The 19,496-nt window shown below is 47.5% G+C and overlaps 2 protein-coding genes across 4 annotated transcripts in view; one reads left to right on the forward strand and one right to left on the reverse strand.

The window, feature by feature from the left end:
- Bspry (B-box and SPRY domain containing) overlaps positions 1-12,594 on the forward strand; it is an 18,768-nt gene extending 6,174 nt beyond the window's left edge. For 2 of the 3 annotated variants that reach the window (XM_021159882.2, XM_029476696.1), the window contains 5 exons: positions 1,719-1,949; positions 3,448-3,473; positions 10,017-10,141; positions 11,282-11,855; positions 12,274-12,594. In XM_021159882.2, coding sequence (XP_021015541.1) covers positions 1,719-1,949; positions 3,448-3,473; positions 10,017-10,141; positions 11,282-11,855; positions 12,274-12,334 — 1,017 coding nt within the window. In that variant the 3' untranslated portion in view covers positions 12,335-12,594. The remainder of the gene's footprint in view (positions 1-1,718; positions 1,950-3,447; positions 3,474-10,016; positions 10,142-11,281; positions 11,856-12,273) is intronic. The other variant, XM_029476697.1, reaches the window with a different exon arrangement.
- A 1,724-nt stretch (positions 12,595-14,318) lies between these two features.
- Positions 14,319-17,559, reverse strand: Hdhd3 (haloacid dehalogenase like hydrolase domain containing 3). The gene is made up of 2 exons (XM_021160950.2): positions 17,412-17,559; positions 14,319-15,357 (listed from the first exon to the last, which is right to left on the reverse strand). The coding sequence occupies exon 2, from the start codon at positions 15,199-15,201 to the stop codon at positions 14,446-14,448; it is 756 nt and encodes a 251-aa protein (XP_021016609.1). The 5' UTR covers positions 15,202-15,357; positions 17,412-17,559; the 3' UTR covers positions 14,319-14,445.
- Positions 17,560-19,496: the final 1,937 nt, after the last annotated feature.

The following is a 19,496-nucleotide window of genomic DNA, read 5'->3' on the forward strand; positions in this document are numbered from 1 at the left end:
TGTAGACCAGGCTGGCCTTGAACTCAGAAATCCACCTGCCTCTGCCTCCCAAGTGCTGGGATTAAAGGCGTTCGCCACCACTGCCCGGCGATAAATTAGTTTCATATTTGCTCAGAAACCTAAGAGGTGGGGTAGTGAACCACACACGTGAGGGAAGAGTGTGCAGAGAGGTTACCAAGTACAGTCGCCCTGGGCAGAAGGATGCCTGACCTGCTGGAGCAGTAGAGTCCTGTGAGGCTGAAGCAGTGTGAACGGGTCAGATGCAAGAAGTAAAATCGGAGAAGCAAGAGGTTCAGGGAGAACCTGGGTCAGAGAAGCAAAAGGCTCAGGGAGAAGCTGGATCCCACCCTCTTGGTCACAGAGGTTTATTTTACTTCCTTCAGGTAAAGAGAAGCCACTGAAAGGCTTTCAAAACAAAGCAAAGCAAAGACTTAAGTTTAGGGCATGGGGTGACTCAGCAGTTAAGAGCACTTCCTGCTCTTCCAGAGAACCTGAGTTTGGTTGCTAGTACCTACTCTGAACAGCTGGAGATCCAACATGCATGTGGCTGGCACACACACATACACACACACCCACATACACTCAGACACAGGAGTGGTAGAGCAAAAAGATTGAGGCTTCAGTTTAAAAAACAAAACACCTCCCTTGCAGTTATAGTAGGAAGTAACTGAAGGCAGCTAGCATGAAGGCCAGAGGACTAAATGGAAGCGGTTATAACAATACAAATGAAGTCAGTGTGGTTCAAGCCCAAGTGAGTTTCCCTGATATCCTAAGCTCTTCTCTCCTCTGCACCGGGTAGATCGTGGGTCTCAGTTTCTTGTACAAAACAGAGGTGGCAACTCCTTGTACTGTACAAAGCAGGTCTTTAGAGACGAGGCCCAGGTAAGCAACTGGCTGTCGTTGGCCTTCTGACACAAAGGCGGAAGCGCTCCTCAGACTCATCTGGCAAGTGTCCAAGTGCAGGTGCTTTATGCCACAAATGGAGGACTGGTCACCTGGCATAGTGCTAGTCTGACAGTCAGGGGAGTGGGCTTCTGGTTCCTTCTGCCACTGACTCCCTATGTCAGAGCTAGCTAGAAATCTTTCCTAGGGCAGCCAAAGTTCCTCACTCAGTCACCGAGTTTATGGTTTGAAGTACCTACTGCATGCCAGACCCTGACCACTGGGAGTTAGAAGATGATCCTCATTACATCCTTAGTGGAGAATTTTCTTCCGATCCCCTCCAGGGAACATAAAAACTCCCCCTTGGGGCCAGTCGGAATGAACAAGCCTTAAGAGGTGATAGGATGTTGGCCTTGGGTGGGGTGAAATTTCAACTGGAGCCTGGTTGGTTCCAGTTGATAAGAGTGTCTCTTTAAGGCCCTTCTACCCAGTGATCACTGGTTCACTCACCTTTGTCCCATGGCCACCATGTTTCACCATGTTATGTGAAATAAGCAGGCGATTCTAGTTGATGTCTAATCCCTATCTGTCTTCTCTACTGTGGCCATGACCTTCTGAGACACGGCCTAGATGTTTGCATCTCAAGTTTCTCCCTCTTACCACTCTCAGGAAGTCCACATGCTGGATGCCAGAGTAAATGGCTTGAGTACCTCTCCTCTCCTTACTCTGCCCATGGCAACGCTGGCACTGTTGGCATTGTTTTCCCTAAATCCAGATTCTCTTGCTTGTGGGTGAGGCGTTGCCAGGACCTGACTCTTGGTTTTATCCCTTGCCAGGTCATGGCTAGTGCAGCGAGGGACCTGATCATCCAGAGGCTGAGTCTGGTGCGGAGCCTGTGTGAGAGTGAGGAACAGCGGTTACTGGAGCAGGTGCACGGCGAAGAGGAGCGGGCCCACCAGAGTATCCTGACCCAGCGGGCACACTGGGTGGACGCAGTCCAGAAACTGGACACCCTCCGCACCAACATGGTGGACATGATCACCCACCTGGATGACCTCCAGCTGATTGTAAGTCAGGAGAGGGGGGAGGGTGCGAGAGGTGGGCCAGGTTCCCCCGAATGTGAAGAGCTTGAGAATGTTTGTGGGTGGAATGGTGATTGGCAGGGAGCCTTGGGGACAGGGATGGGAGCCTATGCTTTCTCACCAGACTCTGAAGCTCCTCCTACCGAGGCCAATCTAGGCACCTCCTCAGCAAAGAACCCAGCTAAGTCAGCTCTCCCACAAGCCCCCACCACTGACATCTGATAGCCCTTGGCATTGATCAGATTCCACATCTCCACTCTCCCCCAAGTGCTGTCTGATCATCCTGGTCTGTCTTCAGCAAGAATCCTGTTAGGTAGGTTTAGCCAGGATTCCCCCTCCCCCTCAGTGTTTCCTCTCTGTGGCTTTCCACCCACTGATCCCATCCTGCTCCACGGCCATCAATTCCCATGCTGTATCCAGAGCTGAACTCAATCTTTCTCTCTCTCACCCACTGCAAGGTCCCCATATCTTTACTATATGTTCAAGTACATTTCATTCCACTTTTAATATGAGACAGGGCAATATAATTACCTAAGTGTTTGGGCACCTTTCTAACAACATACTTTCAGTATCAAGCAAATGCTTCTTGAGTCTGTAAGTGTTGTGTAATGGGGCAGAGTTATAGGACACAGCTGCAGTCGCTCCCAGCCTTACCCAAGAGATAAACACTGACAAGTCTCTGTAGTAGAGGGGTACCTTGGAGGTCAGGGCATGCCCAAGGCAGTTGGAGTGGATCATAGACAGCTTCCTGGATGAAGTGACTTAGAAGTAAAAAGTACTCAGGTACAGGGAACTGGGGAGGTGAAGAAAGTTTACAAGTGCACAGGAAGAAGGCCATGCTTGGCGCAGACGAGGGCACCAATGTGAAAAATACAGTCTTGGTATTCCCAGACATAAGCACAATTAATTTTCAGTGTGTTGCTTTTCAAAGTACTTTATAGATATGGAATGGAGATGCCTCCAGTTTTGAGGGGACAGTGAGACATCTGAGCAACACTGCAGAGTGGAGGGAGAATGCAGACCAACCAGACCAGCCCCCTGCCCTTCAAGTAGGGCAGTCATGGAGACTGTCCTAGATTGTGTGTTCATTCATTCAGCACCAGCTTCCAGGCAAGGGCACATTCTGTCCCTGCCGTCTGGATAGTCCCAATTAAAGATTCAGAAAGCCAACAGCCATCTAGGAGCTGACAGTCTCCATGGCAGGGGGCAGTAGGGATCTGAGTCTATAGAAGACTTCCCAAAGTGGGGTTGAGGGGAGCCGGGCATGCCTCAGGGGAGGTGGCAATGGGTGATTCATTCTTTGTGTGTGTTGGGAGGACAGGGGAGCCTATGGGTATGTGAGAGATAGCAACCGAGAAAACTTTGTGCTTGGTCTTTGCTGTAGAGTCTGTATCCACACACAGTCGTATGTAGTGAAGTGTGTTCAGGTCTTGTCCACTTGCTGGGAGTGTTGCCAGCCTGACCTTGCTTTCTTCTCTTACAGCAGAGGGAACAGGAGATTTTTGAGAGGTAAGTGGCCATTTGATTTGCACAGGCAATTACTGAGATCCCCAGTTCTTCTCCCAAGGTCATTGCATTCCAGGCATGCAGCTGAGCAACCTCCCAGAGGCTCCAAGGTCATCCCCTGACCCTGACTGACCCTTACCCCACCATGCTTTCTTTAGGGCCATATGGAAAGGCAGTAAAACAAATAGTTATTAGCCTTGGGCTCTCCTAAACTTACTCTACTTCAACTGTGGTCACCATGGATAAGAATGCTGAGGCCCAGAAAGAGCGGAGAGCTTGCTAAAACCCAGAACTGGGGCCTGGAGTCACTTGATACCTGTCCCCTTTCTCCTCTACCTTCCTTTATGCAGTGAACGAATCTTCAAGACTTAAGTCTACACTCACACTCAAATGTCCTATCTTAATGGTTCAGTAAAAATATTTCAACAGGTCCTTCCTGGGTACTAAGAGGTTGAGAGGCTGGGGCCTGAGGAAATGACCAAGTGGATAGAATTTGCCAGGCAAGGTGATTAGCCATCTCTCTATGGTTGTTGCTTAGTAGTTCAGTGCTTTAGCTAGCTTGTACAAGGTCCTGCTTCAATTCCTGGCCCTCCAAAAAGAAAAAGAAATTGAAAGTTTGAAAGGGGAATCTTCATCAACCCTTCCCAGTCTTATTTCCCTAGAGATATGGCTGGTGTCAAAGATGTAGATTTTTTAAAATTTATTTAGTTAGTTACTTGATTTTTTTAGGCGCAGGTATGTATGAGTGCCATGGCTCATGTGTGGAGGTCAGAAGACAACTTGTGGGAGTTGAGTCTCTCCTTCCACCATATGGGCATTGAACTAGGGTTGACAAGCACCCCTTTGAATTGAACTTTGTGGCAAGCACCTTTATCCACTGAGTTGGCTCACCAGTCTGAAATGTGGAATTTCAAATGTTCCTTCGTGTGTGTGTGTGTGTGTAGTGTGGTATGTATGACTATGTTTGCCTGTGCATGCACATATAGAGGCCAGAGGTAGGTAGACTTTCTTTATCTCTCGCTGTATTAGTAGCCCCTAGGGTCTACCTGTCTCTACCTCCCCAGTGCTGGGGTTAAAGACATGTGCTGCCAAGCCAAACTTTCACTTGAGTGCTAGGGGTTCAAACTAGAGTCCTCATGCTTGCAGAGCAAACATTTTATCCACTGGGCTATCTTCTCCCCAGTGGTGGGAGATGTGTGTGTGTGTGTTTCCTTTTTTTGCTTCTTTTTAACAATATCTATTTTTAAATGAACACAGATGGGATCATCTTACACCCGTTGTTCTACTTGTTAGTCGCTATTTTAGAAAAAGGTTCTAGCCGGGCGTGGTGGCACACGCCTTTAATCCTAGCACTTGGGAGGCAGAGGCAGGCGGATTTCCGAGTTCAAGGCTGGCCTGGTCTACAAAGTGAGTTCCAGGACAGCCAGGGCTATACAGAGAAACCTTGTCTCGAAAAACCAAAAAGGAAAAAAAAAAAAAGAAAAAGGAAAAAAAAAAAGAAAAAAGAAAAAGGTTCTATGTCAGTACATTTAGATTTCCTCCCTCCCTCCCTCCCTCTCTCTCTCCCTCCCTCCCTTCTTTCCTTCCTCTTATTTTTAGGAAGGATCTCACTATTTAATACTGACTGGCTTTGAACTCCTTGTGTAGACCAGACTGGCCTCAGATTCACAGAGGTCACCTGCCTTTGCCTCCTGTGTGCTGAGCTTATAGGTGTGCACCAACACATTCAAGTACCTCACGTTTTGAAAGTCTGTGAAGTATTCCAGAGTGAAGATGTCAGTCCCTACACCAAACTCTCTCTCTTTGATAAAAATAGATTCTATTAGATTTAGTTAATTCTATTTTATGTGTATGAATGTTTTCACAGGCCTATGAAGGTCAGAAGAGGGTATCAGATCCCCTGGAACTGGAGTTATGGATGGTAGTGAACCATCTCGCGAGTGCTGGGAATCAAACCTGGTTCCTCTACAAGAGTAACAAGTGCTCTTAACCTCTGAGCCATCTCTACAGCTTTCTCTGGGAATGTTATTTTGTTTATGGTGCTAGGTATCCAACTCAGAGCCTCGGGCACGTTAGATAAGAGTTTTGTCTTTTGTTTTTGCTTTTGAAACACAATCTCATGTAGCCCAGGCTAGCCTAGAAATCTGGATCTTCCTCCAGCTGAGATTCCAGGCTTGAGCCACCCACACCTTTAATGCAAGTTTGACTGATTGCCTAATAGCTCGTCCCACCCTCTGGCCGCCTTCTCAGGCTGCTCATCTCTATCATTGTCTTCCTTTACTACAGTATATTCTTAGTATGAAGCAAACCTGACTTTCTAAAAAAAAAATCTCATCTCTAATTTTTTAAATTTTGAACTATTTCAAGATAATAGAAAAGTTGCCAAAGTAGCATAATGAACTTTGCTAGAAGTCCTATTCTGCAACGGAGTCTCTCACACAGTTTTTCTGCCTGTCCGTGTGGCTGTCATTCACCATCCCTCGGATTCTCCTCCTTCAGAGTGTACATAGACAAACTTTTTTTTCTGACTTATCTTACGATATGTTGCAAAGAGCATAAGTTTTTGTCTCTAAATACTTCAATATAGCTCTTAAAAACAACAACAAAAAAAAAACCTTTCCCATATGACCCCAGAATAAACCTTAGGGAATTATCATTGATCTAACACTGTTCTCTAATACACAGTCCATATTGTCCACATCCAAAGGTTGCCAGTTGTGCCAAATATATTTTTAACATTGGGGTTTTTTGTTTTGTTTTCTCCTAACTCACCTGGTCTTCTTCAGCCTGAAACTGTCCCTTAGTCTTTAAGAGGTCAGATCCCTTATAGAATATCATTCAGTTTGAGAGTATAATATCCCACAGGAATAGATTGAAATTATCCATTCCTGGGGAGGAATGCCTCATTAATGTCAAGTTCTCAAGCCATCATGGCATGGACTGTGATGTCACTGTCACATTATCAGCCATGTTAGTCTGAGCCCTTGAATAAAGTGGTGAGTGTTCAGGTGTCAACAGCCAGGTTCTTCATTATGAGGTTGTATTTTCTCCTTCGTGATTGACCTTCTGTGTGTTTCCTCTGACCTTCTAGACTTTCACTCCAAGAGTTTATATCCATTGCTAATTTCTTCCTGAGTTCTTCATGTATTTGCTTATTTATTCCCTCTCTTAGAATCAATGCCGCTCACAGATTCTGATTGCACTAGATGTGTGGTAGCCATCACTGCTGTTGTGGTGATTTTGATATTCAGAGTGCCCCGAATTTGACCTATAGAGATGGGCTTGTCTATTGGACAGGCCACTATCTTCTCTGAGCACTTTGTTCCTGTGGCACAAAAAAAGATGTAGGTTTGCTGGAGAGCTGGCTTAGCAGACCTTACTCTTCTTATAGAGGACCTGGGTTTGGTTCCCAGCACCCACATCATGGCTCACACCCATAATCTGATATCTTCTTCTGACCTCTTTGGATATCAGACAAACAAATGGTGCACATATGCATGCAAGCAAAACAGTCATAAACATAAATCTAAAAGGTACTTAATTTTTTTTAATTTATAGATTTTTATCTCATGTGTATTGATGTTTTGCCTGCATGCATGTCTGTGAGGGCGTCGTGAGTTGCCTCGTGGGTGCTAGAGATTGAATCTGCTTCTTTGGAAGAGCAGTCTGTTTTCCCTAAAAAGTGTTCTTTAAAAAGCTATTCCTTGCTCAGTTGGGTTTTGCCTGCCCTAGCCCTGAAACCAGTTGTTTCCCCAGGGGTCTTATACCCATATTTAGTAGGATAAGATCTCCCAAAGCTAAGATGGGACATTCAGTGTTCTCACTGCTACTGACATGTTGTACTGGGCCTTCAACCAGAGCTTGGGCATACGTGGAACTTCCTATGCATGATCTGCATCATAACTTCCAATTCTGGCCTAACATAGTAGTGTTTAGCCTTTGCCTGTCCCCTATTCCATATTTGTATCTCACATTAATAACCCTAACTCCCAAGCTGGGCCTGGTGGTACACAACTACAGTCCCAGCACTTAGGATGCAGAGACAAACAGATCTCTGTGAGTTCAAGGCCAGCCTGGTCTACACAGAGTGTTCCAGGACAGGGATACATAGAGAAACCCTGTCTCAAAAAACCAAAAAACAAAAACAAAAACAAAAAAGAACCCCAGCACCCAGGAGGCCAATAGCTGTCTGTATTCATTTGCTCAGTGCTCCAGCACACACACCTTTGAATTGCTGAGTCCATTTGTGTGTAGTGCTTTGTGCTCTAACCGAGGTTATTCTTGCCCAAGAGCTGTTGTCTGACCCATTAGATGGAATCTCACTTATCTAATGAGAAATGCCTTTGTCGTCTCTGGTGTTTCTACATCTGTGGTGACTGGGCTCAGCTATTGCCTAAGAGTGGCAACAAGTCCCTACTGCGTAGATGGAATGGCTTTGCTCTATTCAGGTCCCACTGTACCTTGGGACCATGACTTTTGTGTTCTATACCATGCAGTGGCTGGAGCAGGTGGCTCCCTGTTGACTTCAGTCCGTGTGTGGGCTCAGGTCTGTCCTAGACTGGCAGCTTAGTTGCTGGCTCTGGCTCCTTCTCGTCCCCACCTGTTAGCTGGGGCTTCTCCTCACAGAGCTGCAGTGGTTTGAGAGCACAGGCTCTCTCTTGTTCTGGCTACAAAGAGCCTTTGTCACCGGGCCCATTGCCAGCATTTGTAAGGCTCTTCTCATCCCAGGGCAGTCAGTGACAGTCTCTCAGAGACCTTGCATGCATCAGACAAGTGCTGCCGAATGACCGCAGGCCATCTTCAGAATTAGAGGCATAGAAAAAAAAGTCTTTCTGAGAAGACAGGTTGGAGGACTGCAAACTGTTAGATACATTTCTACTTCACTTTTTGTCCCTTTGAGATTTCATTTCATGTCACGGAAAAAATGTCTTGAATGGTGCTAGGGCTCCGACCTGAGTTTGTTCTATTTTTTTTTTTCTTTCTTTGTTTTTTTTTTTTTTTTCTTTTTTAGTTTGTTCTATTTTTACAAGGAAGCAGGACTTGAGCCCAACTCCCATCTTGCTGCTAAGTTTCTTACGTAAAGCTCTGTTCTTGTGACAGATGGGATAACTAACCACCTTCCTTCACAGCAAGTTTAAGTGAGCATGCATAGAAACAGTAAACACAGAGGCCAAACAGCTGGATAGATGGCAACCTGCCCTAAGGCATTCCCTAGTCCCTTCTTTACAGTTTTTTATTTGTTTTTAATATTTATTTATCTCTTTTGTATATGTGTGTACACCTGCATGTGTATGTATGTGTGTATGCACCACATATGTACAGGGGCCTGACGATATCTCCTGGAACTGGAGTTACAGAGGTTGTGAGCTGCCACATGGGTTCTGGTACCAGAGTCTTCCTTCTACACGGGCAACAAGTCCTCATGACCGCTGAACCATCTCTTCAGCCATAGTTGGATTCTCTCTCTCTCTCTCTCTCTCTCTCTCTCTCTCTGTGTGTGTGTGTGCGTGCATGTGTGTGTGTGTCTACATGTATGCTTGCATGTTTGTGTGTAAATGCCATTGTGCATGTGCCGTGGTGTGCATATGGAGGTCAGAGAACAATCTCAGATGCTGGTTCTTGCCTTCCTTCTTGTTTGAGATAGGGTCTCTTTGTTGTTAGCCATGGCTACACCAGGCTAGTTGGTCCTTGAGTTTCCTATCTCCACCTCCCATCTTACCTAGAAGCACAGGGACTATTGGTGCAAACTATCACACCAGGCTTTCCATAGGTTCTGCAGATTCAGCCTCTGGCTCACAACTTGCACTGTTGAGTTAGCTCTCCAGCTTCCAGCCATTCCCTCTTGATGATGAAATGTCCTACTGCTGTGTGATCCTCAAGAGGGATCTGAGCTAAAGAGCTGGAGGGTTTAAGAGCTGTGGAGTGGCTGGATCTTTGGACTAAACCAGAGAAACGTTTACCATTGCAGTGGCTTTGGAGGAAGTGAAACAGTCTCTAGATAGTCTAAGAGAGGAATGTTCCCACACAGCAGATTCTGAGGCCCAGGTCCCCTTTCAGCTCTGCTTGTCAGCTTACCTGGGGCACTCCTGAGTCACCTACACTGCAGCGCACACTGCCTCCAAAACTTACTTACTGCTATCATTGTTTGCATGCGTGTGTGTCTCTGTGTTGGTGTGTACACGTGGCTGCAAGCACTCACAGAGGTTTTCTGACCCCTGGAACTGGAGGAACAGGTGGTCGGTCGCTGGGAACCTCTGCCAAAACAGCAGGCACTCTTAACAGCTGAGCACTCTCCAGCCCTGCCACCACTTTTTATACCAGCCCTGAGAATATACTTCCCTATAAACTGCTTTACTAAAACGAAGGCCCCTTGGGGGGGCGCAGGGATCAGGAAAATCTACTTTCCCTTCTGGCTAATACAATCATGGTATGCCCTACCAAAGGATTTTTTTTTTTGTCTTTCTCCCCATACTCATGTGGAACTAGATGTGTTTCCAAAACCTTCCTGAATCTCTCTCTCTCTTTTTTTCTTTTTTCCTGCATAAGGGCCGAGGAAGCAGAGGGCATTTTGGATCCCCAGGATTCGGAGAAATTAAGCTTTAATGAGAAGTGTGCTTGGAGCCCACTACTGACACAACTGTGGGCAGCATCGGTTCTCGGGTCTCTCTCAGGTTAGGAGCTGCAAGAGTCCAGCACTGCCTGCCTGCTTGCCTGCCTGTGTGTGTTGGGGGTGGGGGGTGCTGTTGGGTCAGTCACACTGGGCATTGGTGAATGTGTGATGGTAGCTTTGGTAGCCAGTGATGTTGGAAGCAGGCTGCTTGGTAGGGCCACGGCTATACAGTTGGACCGGATCCTTCCCAAGTCTAAGCCATTCCCATTTCTCTATGGTTAGGTATAGAATCAATTATGATTCCTTTAAGGCATATCCTCCTTATGTCTTGTTTTTCTGGGTCAGCTCTTTACCATTTATTGGAAACCTCAGGTTTCTTTTAAAAAGTAGAATGATGTCCACATGAGACCACCATGAAGCTGCCTAGATCTGTTTCACTCTTCCGTTTAACAAACTTCGGCTTAAGTGAGTGAGGTGATGTGTGCCTGTAAGCCTAGCATTTGGGTGGCTGAGGCAGGAAGATTCTGGGTTCAAGGCTAGTCTGACCATCACCCTATCTGAGACCCTGTTTCAAGAACAAAAGAACAACAAAACATTGACTGGTGGTGAATGTGGGCCTGGCCCTGTGCTGCATACTGGGGCATCAGAGGTGACTGTCTCTCCTGGAATTCCCCTGGGAATAGAGATATTAAATACAAGCACAGGTTGTTTGTTGTAGATTCTGATATCAAGTGGTGATTGGTTTAGCTACCATGCTTCCTAGTTTCTGTGCTCTGGAAGCCACAGGTAGGACCAGCTAGAAATCAGTACGGTATGGGAATACTAAAATATTGAGTCTTCATTTGACACCACCACCAACTTGGCATGGAGAAGTGGGCAATTCACTTCTCCTCTCTGGCCTTTCTTTCTATCAGAGTTTGTAGATGAAGATTTTAGACCAATAACTATTGTTTTCCTGGCTATAGTTCCTCAGCAAGTATTATATATGAGTCACTTAACACATATTATTTTATCTAATCCCCTAAGTGTTAAGTCCTGCTTGGTCCTTACCTTTAAAGATGAAGAAAGAAACTGAGGCTCAGAGAGAGTAAATGTCTGAGGTCTCAGCAAGTAGCAAGAAACCTTTGACTACCTAGTAGGACCAGATTAGGAATGGAGTAAGGCAAGAATCCGGTACAACCCTGAGAACTCTTTCTGGCAGGCGTGGAGGAGGTGCTGATTGATGAAAGGACTGTCAGCCCCTTATTGCATCTGTCTGAAGATCGAAGAACCCTGACCTTCATTGCCAAGAAGTCTAAGGTCTGCTCAGATGAACCAGAGCGCTTTGACCACTGGCCCAATGCCCTGGCTGCCACTGCCTTCCAGACTGGGCTCCATGCCTGGATAGTGAACGTTAAACACAGTTGTGCTTATAAAGTGGGTGTGGCCTCAGATCAGCTGCCCCGAAAGGGCTCTGGCAATGACTGCCGCCTGGGCCACAATGCCTTCTCCTGGGTCTTCTCCCGCTATGATCAAGAGTTCTGTTTCTCACACAATGGGTATCATGAGCCTCTGCCACTACTTCGGTGCCCAGCACAGCTGGGCATGCTGCTGGACCTGCAGGCAGGAGAGCTGGTCTTCTACGAGCCTGCCTCAGGGACGGTGCTTCATATCCACCGTGCATCCTTCCCTCAGGTGCTCTTCCCAGTCTTTGCTGTGGCTGACCAGCTCATCTCCATCGTTCGCGGACCTCTGGCCACAGTGAGACTAGATTCACCTCCCCATCACCCTTGCAGGTCAGGCCATGCTTCTAGGTAGTGTCCTTTTCCTCAATGATGTGAGTGTTCCCCAGGGCAACTTCTGGATAGCTGGGGATCTGCTTCAGACTCAGACATAACCTTTCAATGTTTCATCTGTGGGGATCCTGTTTCTTTTCTCTTGGCCTTAGTCTCCCAAACTCACCATGCTTGTGCCCTTCCAGGGGTCTCATTAACCTGTGCCTCTGGCATCCAGTGTGGTACCTTGTGCATGGCTAGTATACAACAAGGTACAGTGGGGGCAAATGGCTGGGCAGGCAGGTAACTGGAGAAGTACTGAAGTCCCTCAAAGTGCCTTGCTGCAGAGAAGCTTGGACTGAGCCTTCCCTAGCTTCTCAATCCAGTAGTTTTTGGTCTCTTGCATCATACACCATGTGAAGAGAGTATTTTTTTCTAGCATACGAAGGACAACCTGCCAGGCTACTGTTGGCCAGAACACCGTCGTGGGAGTGTGGTAGCCTCCTCCTGCATTCTGTCTCCAGGAAACCTGCTTGCAGCACACTTGTTGGCATCTGTCCCAGGCCCTGAGGCTGAGCTCTAGCATGGACCTACGTGTGAGAAGCGTGACAAACATTCCCCCTCACTGTGCTGCTGAACACCCCATTTCATGACTCTTAGGGTAGAGAGCAGCAAGCAAGAAAAGCTGAGGGCAAAGGAGAGCTAGCCTTAATAAATGAATGTGCGCATTATTAAAGGTTTCTAAAGACTTGGTAATGTCTTTGCTGGTAACTGGTTCCATGCTGATTGGCAGCCTTAGGCATATGCTTAGAAATAAGCCGGTCATAGCTCCACTTAGCATCAAGAGACTGGAGATGTTACTGAAACCAAGGGCAAGTCCTTTGGGCATTTCTTCTATAAGGAGTTTATCTGAGAATAATGGTCTTCTTGCCAGGACTGGGGATGAAGCTTGGTGGCAGGGCACTTGACTAGCATGCCAAAAGCTCTGAGTTCAATCCCAGGATTGCAAACAGAACAGTGAAAACAAATTGGGGTGGTCACAGAGTTTGGCTGGTGGACAATCACCGCTTTGCTTCAGCCCCTTATTGCCATGCACAATGTGGTCCCAGGATGAATGACTGGGAGATCTTTGGAGAACAGTGTGTATTCATATGGGAGTGTGTGTTTGTGTGTATGTGTATGAGTTCTTTCCTTCCAACTCTGGAGTCCCAGATTAACCACCAGTCACCGTGTTTTGACAAGTGATTTTTGTTTATATGTATGGTGTTTTGTCTGCATGTATGTCTGTGCTCCATGTGTGTGCCTGCAGAGGCCAGCAGAAAGCATCAATACCCTAGAACTACAGTTGTAAGCTGTCACGAAGGTGCTGAGAATCAAATCCAGGTACTCTGGAAGAACAGCTAGTGCTCTTAACCATTGAGCCATCTCTCCAGTGCGTCTCCCTATATCCCTCACTGAGCCATCTTACCAGACCCCCCATGTCTGGTTTTTGTTTTGTTTTAAGATATTGTTTCACTCTGGCCTTGAACTCACTATGTAGCCTCCATCTCTAGAATGGTGGGGTTACAAACATGTGCTACCCTGCTCCTATGTTAAGTTGGGGCAAGGTCACTCTACCTCTGCCCACTAGAGAGCTTTAAAGTAAAGAATTTAGCAGGGTATGTGATGTAGGGCAGCCACGCATCATCAGTATTCTTTTTTAGGGTAAATTACAGTGTCCTCAACTCAAGGATGCTAATGGACAGTGTTCCTGTCCATTGAACAGCCCAGCACCCGGACTTTACACTCATCTGTCTCTGAGGTTCCCAGGTTGGGGAGAGGATTTCCATTTCAACTTCTCTGAGCTTTTTTTGACCTTGTGTTTTGCACAGTGGGGTTTCAGATCTCCAGTGACAAAAAGCCCTTACTGTAAAAACAGTATTTGTAAGTTGGGTGTGTGCCCATGCATGTCTACAGTTGAACCCAGGACCTTAGCAATTAGGTGAGTGCTCTACCACTGATCTACCTCCCTAGCTCTTGAAAGTGGCTCCCACCTGCATTCCTAGCATTCAGAAGGAAGATCATTATGAGTTCCCAGGCCTGCGTGGACTAGAGTTAAGTCCACATCAACCTGGGCTAGAGAGAACCCATCTCAAAAAGCCAAAAAGTTCCTGGTTGTGAATGGATGGGCCCTCGGCGGATATGGAATCGGGGCAGGGTTAGAAAAGGGATAGAGGGAGCTGTCGAGATGGCTTCGCGGGTGATATCACTCATGGCACAAACTCTTGTGATCTGAGTTTGATCCCTAGAACCCACGTAAAGATGAGAGACCAACGCCTACAAATCATCTTCTGACCGCCACACACACACACACACACACACACACACCGTGATACACATCCCACACACTCACACACACACACCACATAATAAGAATACATAAAAAGGAACACAGGGATGAACAGTGAGCTCAGAGACCAGGCTACTGCCAAGCCCTCGCAGTTCTATGCTCAGATTAGATTATGGAGGCTCAGCGGGAGAGTGGAGACACCTCCCTCTGCAGGAGAGGTAAGAGAGAAGAGACTCCCTGCCTCCAGTGTTTATTTGGTCCCAGCTACTTCCCTCACCAGACTCATGACATAGGGCTTGAGGCCTCCAGAAGGTCAAGGGCAGGCAGGAGATGGGAGAGGGAGGGTAGAATATGTTCCTTAGGTACAGAATCTCTGACTGTGGAGTCCAGAGGCTCTGAGCCTGCCACCAGGAAGCTGTGCATGCCCACAGCCTGAGACCCCTGGTAATCACAGAGGTAACTATCCCCCACGTGGGCCGCCATTGCAGGTTCTACACAAGCACGCTGCAAAGCCTCACGGAAAATCCGTGGGTCGGGTTTAGGATAGCCCACAGCCTCAGACGTCAAAACAAAATCAAAATGTTCTCGCAGGCCAAGGCCTGTTAGGATATCCTCTAGTCGTCGGTCAAAGTTGGAGACCACTGCCAGCTTCAGACCCCGCTTACGGCACCCCTTCAGGGTCGCCCTAGCCCCCTCCAACACCTGCCAGGTGAAAGGGCTGCTGAAGTCTTCGTATAGCTGGTCAGCAACTGGTGTCATGGCCTGGGCATCTGGGACCCCTGCTAGGCGGAAGGTGTGTAGGACTACGTCCTTCCACCATTGACGGGAAGTAAGGCCACGGCTCAGGCCATAGTTGGGAAAGTTGTGGCTCTGAGCCCTGTATGCCTGCCTGAAGGCTTGTTCCACGGCTGTGTCTTCCACCACCACTCCATGGGCCCGGGCCTTGCTGGCATATTCCTCCCCAACGGGTCGGCGGAGCTTGATCAGGGTATCCTTCACATCCCACGTCAGTAGACGCATCTGCAGCCGGTGTGCCATGGAGATCAAGTTCAGTTTAGATCCCAGAATCAAAGGAGCTACTGAGCTGGTTCAGGCCACCCCTCTACGGACTAACAGTGGCTCTTTTCCAGGCTGTGTAGGTCAGAGGGGTAGGCTGTCCCAAGGCACTTTGGAAATGGCTTTCAGCACAAGATCCTGGAATGAAAAATTGGTAGGTGAGGTAAATGCTGAGGCCCTGCTGTCAGAGACTGATACTGGCATCCTGATGTACCAAGTATGTGACCGGAGGAAGTTACTCTAAATACCCATGAGTCTCATCTGGAAGAGAAGCACGAGGGTGCCCACCTCACAAGATCTTGGGGCTGGAGCTAGGGTTGTGGCTCGGCTGGTTAGAGTGCTTGTCTAGTACACATAAAGCTATGTTTGATGCCCAGATGGAATAAAGGAGGCATAGTGGCAGGAGGAAGAGGCAGGAGAATCAGAAGTTCAAAGTCTTCCTTGGATATATGGCAAGTCTGAGATCAGCTGGGCTAAATCTGGCTTAAAAAGTAAAACCCAGGGCTAAAGCAATGACTCTGTGGTTAAGAGCATTGGCTGCTCTTCCAGAGGACCTGGGTTCAATTCCCAGCACCCACATCTCTCTGTGACTCCAGCTCCAGTGGACAGTCCCTCACACAGACACACATGAAGGTGAGAAAACAAATCATTTAAAAAAAAAAACACCCAATGAAAATTTTTGGACTAAATGAAATAATTTATGCATTTGTTTCAAAACACATTTCTGGACATCTTATGAGTCCGATGTTGGGGAAGAAGACAGGTTTCCATCCCCTGTGGCATTTCTAGGTATTAAATACTAAGGTTTTCTCTGTAGACCAAAAACCTATAAAACAAGCATAGTGAAGTTGGTATGTGCCATGAGGCTATAAATCTGGCTATAAAGTTAGTCTTTGAACTCAGGGAATTTCCTTAGCAGGTTGAGGAATCCCGAGAAAAGAACATACAGAAAATATATATATAAACTTCCTTGAGGCTGGGCAAAGTCTAGTGCTCTGGGCAGAGCTGAGCTCAGGTGCACAGCCCTGTAGGTCAAAGTCAGGAAGCAGTTATGGCTGCTATTATCTGTATGTAGTGTTTTGCCTCCATGTATATAAGTGCACCCCAGTCATGCCTGGTGCCTGTGAAGCCAGAAGAAGGTGTCAAATGCCCTGGAACTGGGATTTCAGACATTTGTGAGCTGTCACATGGGTGCTAGGAATCGAACCTGGGTCCTTTGGAAGAACAGCAGTGCTATTAACTTCTGAGCCATCTCTCCAGCCCATGACCCTTTTACAATTATTAGAAAATGGTGCCCTTGTTTAAGAAACCCATATTTATACTTGAGTATGCCTGACTTTCCTCAGAGTCCTTCTTTCCCCCCTAACCCTCATGCTTAATCCTGCATTAAAATATTATTAATAAAATTTCCAACTTGGCTTCATTTAAAAAATTACTAGTAATGTCAAAAGAGAGAAAGGTTCCTGGAGACTGACCAACAACATAACTGGTGAGGAGCTGGTGGAACCAGAGAGGGGCTGTGAACCTGCCAACAGCCTGGATTAGAACCCAAATGTCCAGACTCTAGCCAGGGCTGCCTTTGCTTACCCATGTTTATATTCTTTTAAAGGTTGGATTATGTTGAGCCTGGGAAGAGTGGGACAGAAGACAGTCCGTTCCAACATGGCTCTGAGCTGCAAGTTCTCCCTGGAGTTATTAGTGCCAAATACCTAACAGTCAGTTCTCTGCCTGGAGTCAGAGACTGATTGCAGGTTTGTCTCCAGACAGAGCGGACTGCTTAGCTTTGTCTTTCAATCTGTGGGGTCCAGGGTTCATTCAGAATGCAGCCAAACAAAACAGAGGCGAGGAGAGGTGTGGGGGCGGGGCGCGTAAAGAAATGTGACAAAGAAGAGAATTTAAGTCAGCTCAAAATAGTGAGACAACTTTAAAAGGGCTCTCAATGAGCAGGTGGGTAGGCTGAGGCCCAGCCAGGAACCAGACTGGATCCAAAAGTCCTCTGGATGTCTCAGGACAAAAGTCGTAGCCGGGCTGGGGCTCCGCTGCAGGACTGACTACCCTAAAAGCAGCGGGACGCGAGACTAGAGCCTCCGGGGCCAAGTCCACTGCTGGCCGGCCTCCAGCGTCCCCAGCTCGGCTGCACGGGATTCCCACGGTTCAGCGCCCTCCACCCAGCCCCGGGCCTCCGCACCTACCTGGCTCGGGGAAAGCGACCTGAGACGCAGGGGCTGCTCCACCGGCTCTATGTAGGCGATCCGTAGCTCGCTCGCGACCCTCGGACTTGCCATTGATTATCGTCCCGCCCCGCTCTAGGCGTCACCAAGCTCCTCCCTCGCGCCCGTCACCCACCACGCTGAGAGTCTTGGGCCTCTTGTCCCTTAGGTTACCCCGTAGCTTCCCTGCTCCCTGTCTCACGCCCTTTCACCGTCCCCTGGCTTCTCGAGGTCACTGTCTCACCCCTCATCACGTTCCTCCACACTGCCCTTTATCCTCATTATCACAACCCAGGTGTTCTCTTTGCTTCTCATCTCTATCCCCCGGCCCCCGCCTCCCTGGGATGGAGACACTTGGGGGACCTAGACTAACTTGTGAGTGGCGGTAAGTGGGGTTATAGGGCTCAGGCCGGCTCCCCAAACGCAGTGAGGACTCCAGCAAGGCTCTGTCCCTTTCTGTTCTGAGAGACCCCAATTGGTTCTAGAAGGGAACTGCTTGTCACACACACACAGTTTGTTGACTGCAATAACCTAGACACTTGGTTTTAAGATAGGGTCTCACTATGCAGGTAAACGGGTCCTGAGCATCTTCCTGCCTCAGCCTCCCAAGTGCTGGGATTATGGGTGCGCCACCGCCGTGTCTGTCTACCCTAGTTTCTCTCTGTAAAACAAAACAAAACAACAACAACAGCAACAAAAACCAAACATTTAAAAGGAAGAAGAGTTTCCCTTTAAATGCGGTTTTCATAACTGAAATACACGATTATATTCAAAAGTACTGTTGAAAGCAAACAAGCAAAGCTTTCCTCTCAACCTGGTTGATTCGTGAGGTGCCAAGTAAGCACCTGTATTCTGTGTCTGACTCGTGGATAGAGCAGGAAAATGTCAGTTTCCTGCCTACGGGAACATGGGAGGATCAGGCAAAAACCAAGTTCATAATGGAAATGAGCTGTAAGTGCTGCCAAGGAATTGGCTGGGGGGCAGGGGCAGGAGGGCTTCCCTCTGCTCGTTTCTCCCCCTCCCCAACAGGTACCCTCTTAAAACATCTTCTGTTATCTCCTGGCTCTGTGGACTTTAGATGGACTCAGCTCCCTCTCCCTGGGCCTCAGAAAGCAAAGTGCAAAGTCACAGAGCAGCCGGCTCACTTGCCAGACTGGTTTTGCGGCACAAGCTTGCTCCTCAGAAATGGAGGTAGAAAGGATAGCCAGGGCATCAGAGGCCCGCCTGTTCTTCAGAGAATCCTGGAATCCCTGACTGTATCTCTTTTCAGGGTCACCTCAAACCTAAGCCTGTAGGTTCTGATTCCAACTCTGCCACCCTGGAGACTAGACAAGAGTAACTTAGTAAAGCTAGAATCCAGGCTAGCTTTAAGTAGATTTCCAAGATAATCAATGTCAGCTGCTATTTGATAGGTCTCTCCATGTGCTGTTGGCACAGTGACAGATGGTAGATATCAAGTCAGATCACACAGAAAACCTCTTTGAGCATTTAAGAAGATTCTTTTCAGAAGAGAAAACAGACTTCTAGGTGCTTAAGAGTTTTGTTTCAGGTCACATACTACACAGCACACTGCCCATCTCCAAAGAGGGTTTGCCAGCGTGTATTGGCTCACCTGGGGTAATGACCTTGACCTAACTGTTGGGCCACTTGAATCTACTTTTTATTGTCTCTAGGTTAGCAGCAGCAAGGAACAAATAAATAGCCTGGGGTGTCATAGGAAAGATAGTGGTGGTCTTTGATATTCTGAATCTAGCTTCTTTTGGATTTGCAGCTTCAAAGCTGGGTACACTTAGCCAGGTGTGGTGGTAAACCTGCAAAGCCCAGTTAGGAAGCCGAGGCAGAAGTTACAGACCAGCCTTGGTTATGGAGCATGAGCCCATTTCAAACAGAAAAACATATATACCCTTTAACGGATGTTTTCATCCCATAACTCAATTATTAAAATCCCCTGACAGTTCCACCCCTTGGTCCATCGGAAGCCCCCTGGCTTCTTACTCTGCAGGTGCTAGCTTGTGGTGTTTTCTCTCTGGGAAATCAAATCAACCCCTGCCCCTTGTTTGGTTTTTC

The sequence above is a fragment of the Mus caroli genome, chromosome 4, assembly GCF_900094665.2.
Source record: "Mus caroli chromosome 4, CAROLI_EIJ_v1.1, whole genome shotgun sequence".
Taxonomy (NCBI): Eukaryota; Metazoa; Chordata; class Mammalia; order Rodentia; family Muridae; genus Mus; species Mus caroli.